Source organism: Sapajus apella, unplaced genomic scaffold, assembly GCF_009761245.1.
Source record: "Sapajus apella isolate SASKATOON/1434 unplaced genomic scaffold, GSC_monkey_1.0 scaffold173, whole genome shotgun sequence".
NCBI classification, from domain to species: domain Eukaryota; kingdom Metazoa; phylum Chordata; class Mammalia; order Primates; family Cebidae; genus Sapajus; species Sapajus apella.
This window is the reverse complement of record NW_022437113.1, coordinates 172,215-187,240: the sequence shown is the minus strand read 5'-3', so window position 1 is coordinate 187,240 and position 15,026 is coordinate 172,215. Positions and strand designations below refer to the sequence as shown.

Below are 15,026 nucleotides of genomic sequence, written 5' to 3'. Positions count from 1 at the left end.
GTTCTCGTGACGTTATCGGTGCGCGCCGGAAGCGCGAATCACACCGTCTCTCCCACGGCTGGGCACAAGGATGGCAGGCTTCGCGCAGCTTGGGCTGTCATCGTGGCTCGTGGAACAATGTCGGCAGCTGGGTTTGAAGCAGCCCACGCCTGTGCAGCTCGGCTGCATCCCCGCCATTCTGGAGGGTGAGTAGGCCCGGCGCCTTCCGCAAAAAGCGTCTCCGCTCCTCTCGACCCCTTTTCCTTCTCTCAGCCTTTGCTCATTCCGGTCCCATGAGGCGAGGGGTAGCCTCGGGCATTACAGGAGACCCGGTGTTCCGGAGCCCGACTGGACAGTGTTGGGATTTAGGCTCCATGACTGACTTGATTTATGTCCGTACCCAAGTGATGTAGTCTCTGAAATTTTCATAGTCTCAGCACAGGGAGGGTTTGATGAATGACTAATTGATAGTATTGCAAAATCCTGCAGACGTGATACTACTATCTGCATTTTGCAAATAGAAGTTAAGGTTGTCAAAATTGCTGGTAGATCCAGGACTCCTTGGTCCTGTGATTGCTCCTGTAGGAGCACGTCTTCTGCTGTAGCCCAACTCGTTTTGCCACTAAAGAGATGCCCACAGGAAGTCTAAGATGTGACAAGTCAGGGATTTAAATAAACAAATGAAGGGATCAACAGCACAAGATGCATATGAGGGAAGGGAATTCTGGGTTCCCCAAGTTCGGAGGGAGTTAGAATGAGGTGTTGGGAAGCTGTGGGCATCTCAGATCAAATGGATTCGGGTTCCACTCCAGCCTGCCACTCACCAGCTGTGTGTCCTGAGCAGGTCTCTGAAACCCAGTTTTCCCTTCTGTTACATGGAGACGATAATGGTCTTCTCTCCCTAGGATTTATCAGTTGTCAGTGGAAAGTGGTCAGTATGCCCAGAATGGAAAAGGCTTACTGGCACACAGGACTTGGCACACAGTAACTGCTTATTAAATGGACGCTGTTGCAAACTGTGCCCAGTGGAATAGCTGTCCACACATGGAGGGTGCTGATGCTGCTTTGTCCCCCACCCAGGTCGGGACTGCCTGGGCTGTGCCAAGACGGGCAGCGGGAAGACAGCAGCATTTGTCCTTCCCATCCTGCAGAAGCTGTCTGAGGACCCCTATGGTATCTTCTGCCTCGTCCTGACACCCACCAGGTGAGCCCCCGCCAGGCCTCCTGGGTATGCGTTAACCAGCTGTGTTGTCTCAGGCAAGTGCCTTTCCTTCTCTGAGTGCCCTTTTCCCACATGTGAGATGAGGATGAAAATCTTGCTGCCCACCTCTTAGGGGTCCTACAGAATTAAACAAGATGGCTCAGGAACAGTGGCTCACACCTGTAATCCCAGCACTTTGGGAGCTCCAGGTGGGCAGATCACTTGAGGCCAGGAGTTGGAAACCAGCCTGGTCAACATGGTGAAACCCCGTCTCTACTAAAAAGATAAAAGTTAGCTGGGCACAGTGGTGCGTGCCTGTAATCCCAGCTACTCGGGAGGCTGAGGCAGGAGAATCACTTGAACCCAGGAGGCAGAGGTTGCAGTGAGCCAAGATCGAGCCACTGCTCCCTAGCCTGGGTGACAGAGTGATAGAGCAAGATTGTATCTCAAACAAAACAAAACAAAACAAAACAAAACCGAATAAAACAAGATGGTGTGTGGGGGACAAGTTCCCAGCACAGGGCTCAAAGCAGCGCAAGTACTGGCCAGTTGGGAGCTGCCGATAGTTTTAGAACCTAAGTAATTGACATATCAGACCGGGCGTACTGGCTCACGCCTGTGATTCCAGCGCTTTGGGAGGCTGAGGTGGGTGGATCACCTGAGATCAGGCATTCAAGACCAGCCTGGTTAACATGGAGAAACCCTGTCTCTACTAAAAATACAAAAAAATTAGTCAGGTGCGCTGGTGAGCGCCTGTAATCCCAACTACTTGGGAGGCTGAAGCAGGAGAATCACTTGAACCCAGGAGGCAGAAGTGACAGTGAGCTGAGATTCTGCCACTGCAGTCCAGCCTGGGCAACAAGAGTGAAACTCTGTCTCCCCACCTAAAAAAAAGAAATTGACAAAAAAAGAAAAAAAAAGAAATTGACATTTCTCCTGTCCTTGGGCAAGCAAGCAGAGCCGTTGATGTGATGAATCCTATGACAGCAGAAGTGGGCATGGCATGCCATAATGGTGTGGCTTGTGGCGGCTCGGGGGGGTGTCGTGGAAGGCTTCACTCAAAGAATGTCTTTTTTTTTTTTTTTGAGACGGAGTTTCGCTCTTGTTACCCAGGCTGGAGTGCAATGGCACGATCTCGGCTCACCGCAACCTCCGCCTCCTGGGTTCAGGCAATTCTCCTGCCTCAGCCTCCTGAGTAGCTGGGATTACAGGCACGCGCCACCATGCCCAGCTGATTTTTTGTATTTTTAATAGAAACGGGGTTTCACCATGTTGACCAGGATGGTCTCGATCTCTTGACCTCGTGATCCACCCGCCTCGGCCTCCCAAAGTGCTGGGATTACAGGCGTGAGCCACCGCGCCCGGCCCAAAGAATGTCTTAAAGATGAAAAGGGCCGGGCCAGGTGTGGTGGCTCACACCTGTAATCCCAGCACATCGGGAGGCCAAGGCAGGTGGATCATGAGGTCAGGAGCTCGAGACCAGCCTGACCAACATAGTGAAACCCCGTCTCTACTAAAAATACAAAAATTAGCTGGGTGTGGTAGCACACGCCTTTAATCCTGCTACTCTAGAGGCTGAGGCAGAGAATCGCTTGAATCTGGGAGGTGGAGTTTGCAGCAAGCTGAGATCGCACCATTGCACTCTAGCCTGGGTGACACAGCAAGACTGAATTCATCTCAAAGAAAAAGAAATGAAAGGGACCCTGCAAAGGAACAAGTTTAGGGAAAGGTGTTCTGGCCAGAGGGACCTGCTAGTGCATGTAGGAGACGCGTGAGAGAGGCAGGCAGCAGAAAGGCTATTGGAGCCAGTTTGAGAAGGGCCTTGAATGCCAGGCGGAGGGTTGATTCTGAGGGTGTGTGAACAGGAAAGGTCACGGGCCAGGGAGAGGCCAGGACAGAGTTGACTGGGGGACAGAGAGGAGGAGAAGAGCCTGATGCTTGAGACTCTCTGGCTGGTGGTGAGGCCATTGCTGAATGGCGAACTTGGAGGAAGGCACAGGTTTGGGGTAGGAGGAGAGGCTGAGGCCAGTTTGGATCGGGCTAGTGAAGGAGGGATGTTCCAGGCTGAGCCTGACGAGGGGGCAGGGGGCCACAATGGCCTCCAACGCTCAGTGTCTTTGTGAATAGGACTGGGCAAGTCAGGAACCTGGGGCCTCAGAGAGAGATCCTGGGAATGGAGAGGGGAATGGGAGGCAGGCCCAGAACCACTACCTGACCCAGCCTGGCCCCTTGACACCCACAGGGAGCTGGCCTACCAGATCGCAGAGCAGTTCCGGGTCCTGGGGAAGCCTCTGGGGCTGAAAGACTGCATCATCGTCGGCGGCCTGGGTATGGGAGCTGGCAGGCGGGGGAGGCCCCAGCATGGGACCCTGGCAGCTTTGGACCGCCCACCCAGCCCCGCCTCTCACTCTGCCCCCCAGACATGGTGGCCCAGGCGCTGGAGCTCTCCCGGAAACCGCACGTGGTCATCGCCACGCCGGGGCGCCTGGCAGATCACCTGCGCAGCTCCAACACTTTTAGTATAAAGAAGATCCGCTTTCTGGTGAGTCCCCCGACCCCACAGGCAGACCTCAGGAGCTGGGCTCGAGCCTCCAGGCCCAGTGTCATAGCCTGGGGGCACCATCTCATCCGTTTGAAAATGTATGTCCCGGCCGGGCGCGGTGGCTCAGCACTTTGGGAGGCCGAGGCGGGTGGATCACGAGGTCAAGAGATCGAGACCATCCTGGTCAACATGGTGAAACCCCGTCTCTATTAAAAATACAAAAAATTAGCTGGGCATGGTGGTGCATGCCTGTAATCCCAGCTACTCAGGAGGCTGAGGCAGGAGAATTGCCTGAACCCAGGAGACGGAGGTTGCGGTGAGCCGAGATCGCGCCATTGCACTCCAGCCTGGGTAACAAGAGCGAAACTCCGTCTCAAAAAAAAAAAAAAGAAAATGTATGTCCCTTAGACTGTCCCATAAAATGCTAGGAACGGTGACAAGGACCACTCAAGGACCAATAAGAGGGGCCCCAGCCCTACCAATGTTATTTAGGGGCGGGGCCTTGCTGGGATTTGGGTGAGGGGCAGACCTCCCTTGGAAGGAGGGTGCTCCAGGGCGCATGTCCACGCCTCTCAAAGAGGCCTATTTCAGGGGTGGCCAAGACCTGGGGCCATGGACGGTACCCTCACCCCCGCCCCCTTGGCACGGCAGGTGATGGACGAGGCAGACCGGCTGCTGGAACAGGGCTGCACTGACTTCACCGTGGACCTGGAGACCATCCTGGCGGCCGTGCCGGCCCGCAGGCAGACACTGCTGTTCAGCGCCACGCTGACTGACACACTCCGGGAGCTACAGGGCCTGGCCACCAACCAGCCATTCTTCTGGGAGGCACAGGCCCCGTGAGTCCACAGCCCAGACAGTGGGGGGGGGGGGGGGGGGGGCAGCCCCATCCGAGAGGCGGGGACACTGAGGTGCGGCGGTCCACCTGTCCGTCCCCAGGGTGAGCACCGTGGAGCAGCTGGACCAGCGCTACCTATTGGTGCCTGAGAAGGTCAAGGACGCCTACCTGGTCCACCTGATCCAGCGCTTCCAGGATGAACACGAGGACTGGTCCGTCATCATTTTCACCAACACGTGCAAGTGAGCAGGGGGTGGGGCTGCCTCTCCCCTCCCACTGCCCTTCAGAGGAGGAGGTGGCCCGATGTCTTGGGCCTGGGACACACAACCAGTCTCAGCACTCCCCAGTCTCTGCTCAGCCTGGAGGTTATGGGGCTTCCCTCAAGGAGCCAAGGTCACTCCATCCGAAGGTGTAGCTGGGCTTTGGGGTTCCTCAGCCAGCCCTTGATGGAAGGGCCAGGAAACCCTTGCATCCATTTGCTGTGTTCTGGGGTGTCACTGAGCTTTCCTGGGCCTCTGGTCCCATCTCAGAGGAAGTTGTGTCAACTAACAGGCCTGGTGTGTGTCTGCACAGAGACCCCTAAGGAGGGCAGTTCACATCTCCATTGAGCTGTTTGGGAAGGTCATTGAGAAGCTGAAGACTCTTCCTACAAGAGCCAGGATAGAAGGGGGGTTGACCTGAGGTCAGGAGTTCAAGACCAGCCTGGCCAACATGGTGAAATTCCTTCTGTATCAAAAACAAATTAGCGGGGCATGGTGGTGCACATCTGTAATCCCAGCTAGTCAGGAGCCTGAGGCAGGAGAATCTCCTGAACCTGGGAGGCAAAGTTGCAGTGAGCCGAGATCACGCCACTGCAGTCCAGCCTGGGTGACAGAGTGAGACTCTATCTCAATAAAAAAGAGACAAAAGCTTGGCTGTAGGGTGGCTGTCAGGCACAGCAGGATCCAGCAGCTTACATGATGGTCCTCCTCCCTCCTCCCCGTGCCCCCTCTCCTCTGTTTTCCTCTGCTGACTCCCTCTCAGCCCTCTCGTTAACAGTGACCACCCCTAGCAAGTCAGTTTCCAGCTTTCCAGCCCTGAAGTCCCAGGGCCAACTCTTGTCAGTTCCAGCTCCAGGGAGTGATCAGTAGAGAGGACATTGGACAGGCAAGGCCGCCGCCGCCCGCCATCCTGCTGCCTCCCCTTTTCTTTCCTTTTTTTTTTTTTTTTTTTTTGAGAGAGAGAGTCTCACGCTGTTGTCTAGGCTGGAGCGCAATGACACAATCACGGTTCACTGCAACCTCCGCCTCCCAGGTTCAAATGATTCTCCTGCCTCAGCCTCCCAAGTAGCTGGGACTACAGGCGCGCACCACCACACCCAGCTAATTTTTGTATTTTTAGTAGAGATGGGATTTTGCCATGTTGGGCAGGCTGGTCTTGAACTCCTGACCTCAAGTGATCTGCCTGCCTCAGCCTCCCAAAGTGCTGGGATTACAGGTGTGAGCCACCGCGCCTGGCTGCTGCCTGTCCTTTCTAAGCTATATGGGGCCGCTGTGCTCAGTGTCTCGGGCGGGTCCGAGGCGGAATGCCTTTCCAGGACCTGAGGGCCGGAGGGGCTGACGGGCACATCCTTCTCACCAGGACCTGCCAGATTCTGTGCATGATGCTGCGCAAATTCAGCTTCCCCACTGTGGCTCTGCACTCCATGATGAAGCAGGTGAGGCGACCCTGGGGCCCGCCAGCCTCACCCCAGGACACCTCCCGGCCTCAGGCATCTGCTCCAATCCTTCCTTCTGCAGGCGCCTTCTTCCTGCCGCCTGCTCTCTCCTGCTCCCAGAACATCCCAGCCCACGAGGCCCTCCCTGATCAGCATCTCTTTCAGCTGTCATTCATTTGTCCTGGTCTAGCTTCCCGTGGCCACCTTCCTCAGTGGATCTGGGGGACTACCCCGGCTTCCACCCTGTCCCCAGGCCTCACACAGAAAACCCTGCCTTCACCCATTCCCAATTTTCTCCCCAACCCCGTGCAGAAAGAACGCTTTGCCGCCCTAGCCAAGTTCAAATCCAGTATCTACCGGATCCTGATCGCAACAGATGTGGCCTCCCGGTGAGCAGCCCCCCGTCCCCTGCCCAGGGCACTCCCTCTTTACTACACAGCCCAACAGATGAGAAGGCTGGCCTCGGGCATGCGTCGGGCAGCCCCAGCCTCCCTACTGAGTGGGCCTGGGTGAGTCCTAGCTAGCCTTGGTTTCCCCAAAGCTGACCAGCCACCTCTGCCTCCAGGGGCCTGGACATCCCTACAGTGCAGGTGGTCATCAACCACAACACCCCCGGGCTCCCCAAGATCTACATCCACCGAGTTGGCCGCACTGCCCGTGCAGGTGAGTGGCAGAAGGGAGCCCAGGCCTTGGGCCCGTCCCTCCAGCCTGCCCAGCAAAGCCAGGTGGTGGGACATGGGTGGGGTACAGCCCACAGATGAGCGCTACTCCGGGCCATGTTTGCAAGTTGGAAGAGTCGACCTTTCTTTTTTTTATTTTTATTTTTTTTATTTTTAAGGCGGGGTTTCACCGTGTTGGTCAGGCTGGTCTTGAACTCCCGACCTCAGGTGATCCGCCCACCTTGGCCTCCAAAGTGCTTGGATTACAGACGTGAGCACCATGCCTGGCCAGGATTCAACCTTTCTAAAGCACAGGTGAATCCCAGCTACTCAGGAGGCTGAGGCAGGAGAATTACTTGAACCTGGGAGGTTGCAGTGAGCCAAGATTGCACCATTGCACTCCAGCCTGGGCAAAAACAGCAGAACTCCATCTCAAAAAAAAATAAAAATAGGCCTGGCTCAGTGACTCACGCCTGTAACCCCAGCACTTTGGGAGACCAAGGTGGGCAGATCACTAGGTCAAGAAATTGAGACCATCCTGGCCAACATGGTAAAACCCCCTCTCAATTAAAAATACAAATATTAGCTGGGCGTGGTGGTACACGCTTGTGGTCCCTCCCTCAGGAGGCTGAGGCAGAAGAATCAGTTGAACCTGGGAGGTGGAGGTGGCAGTGAGGCAAGATCATGCCACTGCACTCCAGCCTAGCAACAGAGCAAGACTCTATCTCAAAAAAAATAAAAAATGCCAGCACTTTGGGAGGCCAAGGTGGGTGGACCACCTGAGGTCGGGAATTCGATACCAGGGTGATGAACATGGTGAAACCTAAAAATACAAAAATTAGGCCGGGCGCGGTGGCTCACACCTATAATCCCAGCACTTTGGGAGGCCGAGGTGGGTGGATCATGAGGTCAAGAGATCGAGACCATCCTGGTCAACATGGTGAAACCATGTCTCTACTAAAAATACAAAAATTAGCTGGGCATGGTGGTGCATGTCTGTAGTCCCAGCTACTCGGGAGGGTGAGGCAGGAGAATTGCCTGAACCCAGGAGGCGGAGGTTGCGATGAGCCGAGATCACACCATTGCACTCCAGCCTGGGTAACAAGAGTGAAACTCCGTCTCAAAAACAAAAAGAAAAATACAAAAATTAGCCAGGTGGAGTGACATATGCCTATAATCCTAGCTACTCGGGAGACAGAGGCAGGAGAATCGCCTTAACCCAGGAGGCAGAGGTTGCAGTGAGCTGACATTGCACCATTGTATTCCAACCTGGGCAACTGTGAGACTCCATCTCAAAAAAAAAAAAAGAAAAGGCGAGGGGGATGCTGCCTTCACCCCAACCAGGTGATGAACTGAGCAGCGTGTGACTGGCCCCTGGGAGGGTGCACACATGGCCCCAGCATCGGGGGGGGGTAGGGTCTCCGTGAGATGTTCTCACTTCTGGAGCCAGGAAAAATGCGTTTGCTGGGGTCAGCCTGGGCCTGGACCTTCTATCCTGACCCTGCGGTGCTGGGCAGGTCACTTCCGCTCCCCAGACCTCCCATGGTGAATAATGAGAATGGTGACATTCATGTGGGGCTGCCGTGAGGCTCACCCACTTTGTCCACCCTCAGTGCGGTTTCGGCCCCAGTCACCATCACAGAAACAGCAAGCAGAGATCTGGGGCTGAGGGTCACCAGGACTAATGGCTGCCATTACTTAGACTGGGTTCCCTGGCAGTCAAGCCAAAAAGGGAAATCGGGTAGTAACTCTTGTCTAAGGCAAGACCAGCAGAACTGCCTGTCCTCAGTGACCCATCCTCCACACAGAGGCCCTGCTTGGAGTCGAGCCCAGACATTCTGGACTGATCCCCCCACGCCCAAGCTTTCTTCAGCATCTCTAGGAGGACCCCTGAGTTTCGTAGCCCCATGTCCTGACCCCTGGGACATGGCAGATAACTGGTGCATCCCCACAGGGCGGCAGGGTCAGGCCATCACGCTGGTGACACAGTACGACATCCACCTGGTGCATGCCATTGAGGAGCAGATCAGTGAGTGGGGGCAGGGGAAGAGGGGGGTGGGCGGAGGGGATGGGCAGGGGTGGGTGCCTCTCGGTGAGACCTGTAGGATATGAGCAGTTGTAGGCTGGACTTCCCTCCCTAGGCACCCCTAAAAGCAGTTTTTCCCATTTATTGGAACACACTCCCCACAGTGGCTGCCAGCAGCTGAATGCCACGTCAGGAGGGGACTTGGGTTTCTCACACTGAGGTGTGTGGAAGGACCCTGAGACGTCAGAGGCCGCAGTGGCAGGGCCCGGGCCTGCTAAAAACCCCCGGGAGCGGTTTCATGTACAACCAGGACAGAGACACTTCCTAAGTTATCTCTGATCACGGCACTGACTGTCCTAAAATGTAGAAACATCTGGACTTGGCTGGGCACAGTGACTCAATCCCAGCACTTTGAGCGGCTGAGGCCGGTGGATCACTTGAGCCCAGGAGTTCGAGACCAGCCTGGGCAACATGGTGAAATCTCATCTGTACTAAAAATAGAAAAATTAACTAGGTGTGGTGGTGCACGCCTGACATCCCAGCTACTTGGGAGGTTGAGGCAGGAGAATTTACTCCTGCCTGGGTGCCAGTGAGACTCTGTCCCCAAAAAAGACAAAAGAAACATCTGGAATTTACTCCAGCCTGGGTGACAGTGAGACTCTGTCCCAAAAAAAGAAAAAGATCTGGAAAAAAAAAAAGTGAGGCTGAGGCACGAGAATTGCTTGGACCCGGGAGGTGGAGGTTGCACTTAGCCGAGATAGTGTCACTGTGCTCGGGCTTGGGTGACAGTGAGACTCTGAAAAAGACAGTGGTGCATACCTTCCTTAGCTCAGAAATCCCTGATCTTGCCCACCTAGCCCTTATCTGATACGACTCCAGATGGCCTTGCATACCCCATAGCATGGGGAGCTCACTACCCCGCTGAACTCCCTCTGTGTCACGTCTCCTCCCCACCCCCACCCCTGGCCTTGCTGTCCCCACAGAGAAGAAGCTAGAGGAATTCTCCGTGGAGGAGGCCGAGGTGCTACAGATCCTCACACAGGTCAACGTGGTGCGGAGAGAGTGTGAGATTGTGAGTGTCAGAGGCCGGCAGAGGCCAAGCTGCTCTCCGGGGCTGGGGGTGCTCCCTTCCAGGTGGGGCCCCCGTGACCGGCGTCTCCGTACCCCCCTTCCCTCCACCAGAAACTGGAGGCGGCCCACTTTGATGAAAAGAAGGAGATCAACAAACGGAAGCAGCTGATCCTGGAAGGGAAGGTGAGGGCCGAGCCCGCCGGTGGGGGGTGGGTGGTCGGGTTCCCTGGGTGGGGGCGCTGGCTCAGCCGCCCCCGGTCCTCCCGGTGCTAGGACCCTGACCTGGAGGCCAAGCGCAAGGCCGAGCTGGCCAAGATCAAGCAGAAGAACCGGCGCTTCAAGGAGAAGGTGGAGGAGACGCTGCAGCGACGACAGAAGGCTGGCAGGGCAGGCCATAAGGGGCGGCCACCGAGGGCCCTGCCTGCGGCCCACTCAGGCCCAGTTCCCTCCCAGCGCCCGGCCTGAGCCCCACACGGCCATCTGCCCAGTGCTCGACTCTTCCATTGAGCTGAGGGTCGGAAGAACCTTCGCTGGGGGCGGTGGCCCTTCCCGGGGCCTGCTCAGTGTCCTACAGCGGAACCCGTGGGCACCCGTGTTGTGTGGACCCTGCTCCTCTGCCCCAGAACCCCCGGCTGGCCCCTTCCCTGAGCCGTGGCCAAGATTCAGGCTGCAGAGGAGGAAAGAACACAACCCAGGAAGTTGTGACCCCGACCCAAAGTCACCCCCCAAGGGTGCCGCATACAGGAGGTGCTCAATAAATGGGTCTTTTGACTTTCTCAGTCTGACTTTAGCAGAGCAGGGGAACAGGAGAGGTGGGGTGAGGCTGCCCAGAATACCACGTCTGTTTCCAACAGGCAAGTCAAAGCTTTGCAGGCAAACCACCTGCTCGAACGGCCATGTCTGCATCCGGACGCCCCTTCTCTGGGCTTCCAGCTTCCTCATCTGGAAAATGGGCATAGCAGCTGCCCCGCTCTCCAGAGGCGGCTGTGAGGTTTCAGCGAGGTCACTCCTGTGCCGAATGAGCACAGGTATGTTCTAGGAGCTTCCTGGCCAGCCACCTGGACACATCCGGGGGTTGTGGCCAGAGTGAAGGGGTCACGAACGTCCAAACTTGGCCAGACCACATGAGCTAAGCCCAAGGGGACAGGCAGAGGTACCAGAGCCAGGTTCCTGGCTGTGTGGCCTGGACACCCCACCCCAGACTCCAAGCCTCATCCCTCATCTGCAGGCAGCTTACAACTCCCACGTAGATGCAGGGGCACCCAAGAGGAGGCAGGGAAAGGGACCGGCGACACGTTAGGTGCCCAGGTACCCATATACCACACACACGCAGCCACGCTCAGAAATGTAATCTGGGGATCTAGAAATTCTACACAAGGAGAAGCTCAAAAACAGCCCCCATGCTGTCAACAGCCAGAGCCAGCCGGGGCCCACCCCACCCCGGCCCACCCGGGACCGAGTTGGGACCCCCGGTCCCTTGCCAGGACAAATGGGCCCAACTACGCCGCCTGCGGCCTGGCCCACGTCCCAGGCCGGAATCGTTCATAGAAAACCAGCCCCGGCTCAGGGCGCAGCCTCAGCCAGGCGGGCCAGGCCCTCGCGCAGCTCACTCAGCTCGAACAGCCTGACGTCCAGCAGCTGCGCCGCCCGGCCCACCTCGGCCCGTGCCCGCTCCCGCTCCGCCCGCACCTCCTCCAGGCTGCGCTCCATCGCCCGCAGCTGGTGCTCCAGCTCCGCGTTGCGGGTCTCCAGGTCCTGCCAGGAAAGGGTGGGCAGGGTTGGGGGCCCCAACAAGTCATCATCCCTGTCCAAGGTGTCCAGAGTCTGACCGCCTTCATGTCCCTCTTCTACCCAAAGCCCTCCTAGGGCTCTGGTCACACTGGGAATAAAATGCAAACTCCCAGGGGTCTGGCTTCTGCCCTCATTTTTAAGAGACAGGGTTTTGCTCTGTTGCCCAAGCTGGAGTGCAGTGGCACAATCCTAGCTCACTGTAGCCTCCAACTCCCAGGCTCAAGCAATCCTCCCACCCAGCCTCTCAAGTAGCTAGGAATACAGGTGTAAGGGAAGCAGGTACTGTAACATCTCAACTTGTTGGGCTTACAAGAAGTGCCCCCTGGGCTGGGCACAGCGACTCATGCTTATAATCTCAGCACTTTGGGAGGCAGAGACAGGTGGCTCCCCTGAGGTCGGGAGTTCGAGACCAGCCTGGACAACATGGTAAAACCCCATTTCTACTAAAAATACAAAAAATTAGCCAGGCATGGTAGCACACACCTATAATCCCAGCTACTGAGGAGGCTGAGGCAGGAGAATCGCTTGAACCTGGGAGGCGGAGGTTGCAGTGAGCCAAGATTGCGCCACTGCACTCCAGCCTGGGCAACAAGAGTGAGACTCCACCTCGAAGAAGTAAAAAAAAAGCCAAGCCACACCTGGGTTCCAGTGCAGGCTCTAATTTCAGGCTGAGAACAGGAGGAAATGACAGGGTCTGGCATGGGAATGCAGCCGGGATTGAGCATTGCTTGCTGAACCCACTGTTCACACAGCACCTGCCAGCCATCAGGCCTGGCGCGGGCCTGGGGCTCCCAATACTTTATCGTCTTAGGTAGATCATCCCGATTGTCTGTTGAGGTGACTGTCACCCACCTCCACCCCACCTCCTGGTGCCCACACACACCTGCACCTTCTGCTGAGTCTCCTCGCGCTCGGCAGCCTCTGGGGCCTCTCGGGGCCCCCCAGTCTGACTCTTCAGGGTCTGGATCTCCTAGAGAAAAAGAGTTCCCAGGGTCTGTTCTAGGGGTGCTGGCTTTCCCTCTAGAGGTGAGGGACGGTGAGGCCTGGGAACCATACTTGGCGCTCACCTGGTCCTTGGTTTGCACCAGAGCTTCCAGCTGCTCCAGCGACTGGCCCTGGCCCGGCCCCTCCTTCTCACTGGCCGGGGTCACCTCTGAAGCTGCCTGGGCCTCCAGCTCAGCCACCTGTGGGACAGGAAAAGCAACCCCTGCGGCCCCTGCCTGCACTCTCCCTTGCTCCCCCAACCTCTAGGGAATCTGCCTCCTGTCCGGCCACACCCAGGACCGAGCACCCAACTCCCTTGGTTGGTGGCACCTCCCCCACCCACGTAGCTTGGACTTTAGGGTCTGATCACCCTCTGAAGTTGGCATTGTCTCACACCCATTTTACAGAGCAAGGAACTGGGGCTGGGGCAGGGACCTGCTGAGGTCACCCAGCCAGTCCATGAACCCAGGGCAGATGGGACCGGCAGAGGCATGGGCTCCACAGTTGCCCGGGCCAGGTGGGGGGCTCTCTTTGAGAGGGGGGTGCCCTCACCCGCTGCCGCAGCCGCTCAGCCTCTGCACGCTGAGCCTCCAGCTGCTGCCTCCACTGGGCTGCAGCCGCGTTGGCCTCTCGCAGGGCGCCCGCCAGCTTGTTGTTGCTGTCCTGCAGCGCGAAGAACTCGGCCTCCCACTGTACCTCGCCCACGGAGCTGCGGGGACGCAAGGGTCGGCAGGGGGTGACATGGGGCTGGAGGGGGGGCAGAGTCAGCGGGCAATGCTGGGGTTGCGATCGGGGCCAGGGGTTAGGATGGCTCTGGGGTTGGGGTCAGGGCCAGGGGTTGGGATGGCTCTGGGCTTGGGTCAGGCGAAGCTTGGAGAGGGTGTGAGGTTGAACTAGGGCGCCGGGCCAGGGTGGGGTGGCATTGACCTGTGGGTGGAGTCAGCAGCGATGCTCCGCTAAGGGGCGGGGCCAGAGGTGGGTGGTGTTGGCTGGTGCGTGGCCAGGCGCAAGATTGGGCTGGGTGGCGTTGGCTGGGGGTGGAGTCAAGAACAACGCTGGGCTAGGGGGCAGGGCCAAGGATGGGGTGGTGCAGGGCTAGGGGACGGAGTCAGGGCCACGCTGTGCTGGGGACGTGGCGACACTGGGCTGGGCTAGGAGCACAGCCAAAATAGCGCTGAGCTTGGGAATGGGGCGGTCCCGGAGAGGCAGGGTCTTGTCAGGGACCTGGTCAAAGAAGTGGGCACATGGAGACCGCCCAGTAACACTGGGATGGCAGAGTGTTGGGAGGTTGGGGAGAGTCAGCCTAGGGGGGCGTGGTCGGCGTGGGGAGGCGCCCCAGGTTTATCCTAAGCCCGGGAGGCATGGATGGGGCGAGGTTATCAGCCAGGAGACAGGGGTCGGGTCAATACAGACCCGCATGCCAAAGCTGCTGGGCGGGGTCGGCTCTGGATGGAGCAGCATCGGGATCAGCTCCTCCCCTTCCCCAGGTCTTGGGTCCACAGTTAGATCTCGCAGTCCCTGGCACTCCCTTGGCTTTCGAGAACCGCCTCCTCGTCCCCCACCCCCACCCCGGCCCCTGCCCCGCCCCAAGCCCCGCCCCAAGCCCCACCCCTCACCCCTCGGACAGCATCTTCTTGAGCCGCTCGCGCTCCGTGGGGCCGGGGGCGTCAGCGCTCTGGCTGCGGAACAGTTTCTCCTCACCCGGGCCATTGGCACTGACGAGGGGGCTCGGGGGCACCTGTGCACGGGGAAAAGAGCAGGTCACAATGAGCAGTAGCTTCTGTCAGTGGCTGGAGTCAAGGCTGATGTGACTGGGTTGTCACATCAGGGGGTCCAACTGACCTATGCACCCTAAGCATGTCCTTCACGGCACCGGATCCAAGCGTGTCCCTCCCCATCTCACCCACCCTCCATGGCTCCCTATGGCCCCCAGGCTGAGAGTTCCAGGCCCATGCCCTCAACCTTGCCTTCCTGGGGTTTCACTACCCCTAGGAGTAAGTCTGATGCAGGTTAGTCTAAACCAAGATACCTGGAACCTGCAGGGTAGGGGAGAGGGACAATCGGACAGCTCCATGTTCCCTTCCCTGTTCCGTTCCCTGTGGCCTGTTTAGGATTTCAGCAGGAAGCCCTGTCCAGGCTGAATTCGTGTTTCATGAGCCACCCCAATGCCTGGACCACTGGCTCTGAGGGTAGAGTCCAGCCCATTTTTCTTTTCTTTTTTTTTTTTTTTTTTTTTGAG

At 57.6% G+C, this 15,026-nt stretch overlaps 2 protein-coding genes across 2 annotated transcripts in view; one reads left to right on the top strand and one right to left on the bottom strand.

The window, feature by feature from the left end:
- Positions 1-18: 18 nt before the first annotated feature.
- On the top strand, positions 19-10,791 carry DDX49 (DEAD-box helicase 49). The gene is made up of 13 exons (XM_032267846.1): positions 19-185; positions 1,060-1,183; positions 3,423-3,508; positions 3,601-3,722; positions 4,374-4,561; positions 4,662-4,802; positions 6,181-6,256; positions 6,569-6,645; positions 6,822-6,919; positions 8,870-8,944; positions 9,925-10,013; positions 10,124-10,195; positions 10,286-10,791. Exons 1-13 carry the CDS (start codon positions 71-73, stop codon positions 10,475-10,477), a joined length of 1,455 nt encoding a protein of 484 aa, XP_032123737.1. The 5' UTR covers positions 19-70; the 3' UTR covers positions 10,478-10,791.
- Positions 10,792-11,346: 555 nt separating this feature from the next.
- HOMER3 (homer scaffold protein 3) overlaps positions 11,347-15,026 on the bottom strand; it is an 11,534-nt gene continuing 7,854 nt past the window's right edge. The window contains exons 6-10 of the mRNA XM_032267849.1: positions 14,404-14,525; positions 13,340-13,496; positions 12,871-12,987; positions 12,687-12,773; positions 11,347-11,767 (exon numbers count right to left, since the gene is read on the bottom strand). Of these exons, the coding sequence (XP_032123740.1) occupies positions 11,576-11,767; positions 12,687-12,773; positions 12,871-12,987; positions 13,340-13,496; positions 14,404-14,525 (675 nt within the window). The 3' untranslated portion in view covers positions 11,347-11,575. The remainder of the gene's footprint in view (positions 11,768-12,686; positions 12,774-12,870; positions 12,988-13,339; positions 13,497-14,403; positions 14,526-15,026) is intronic.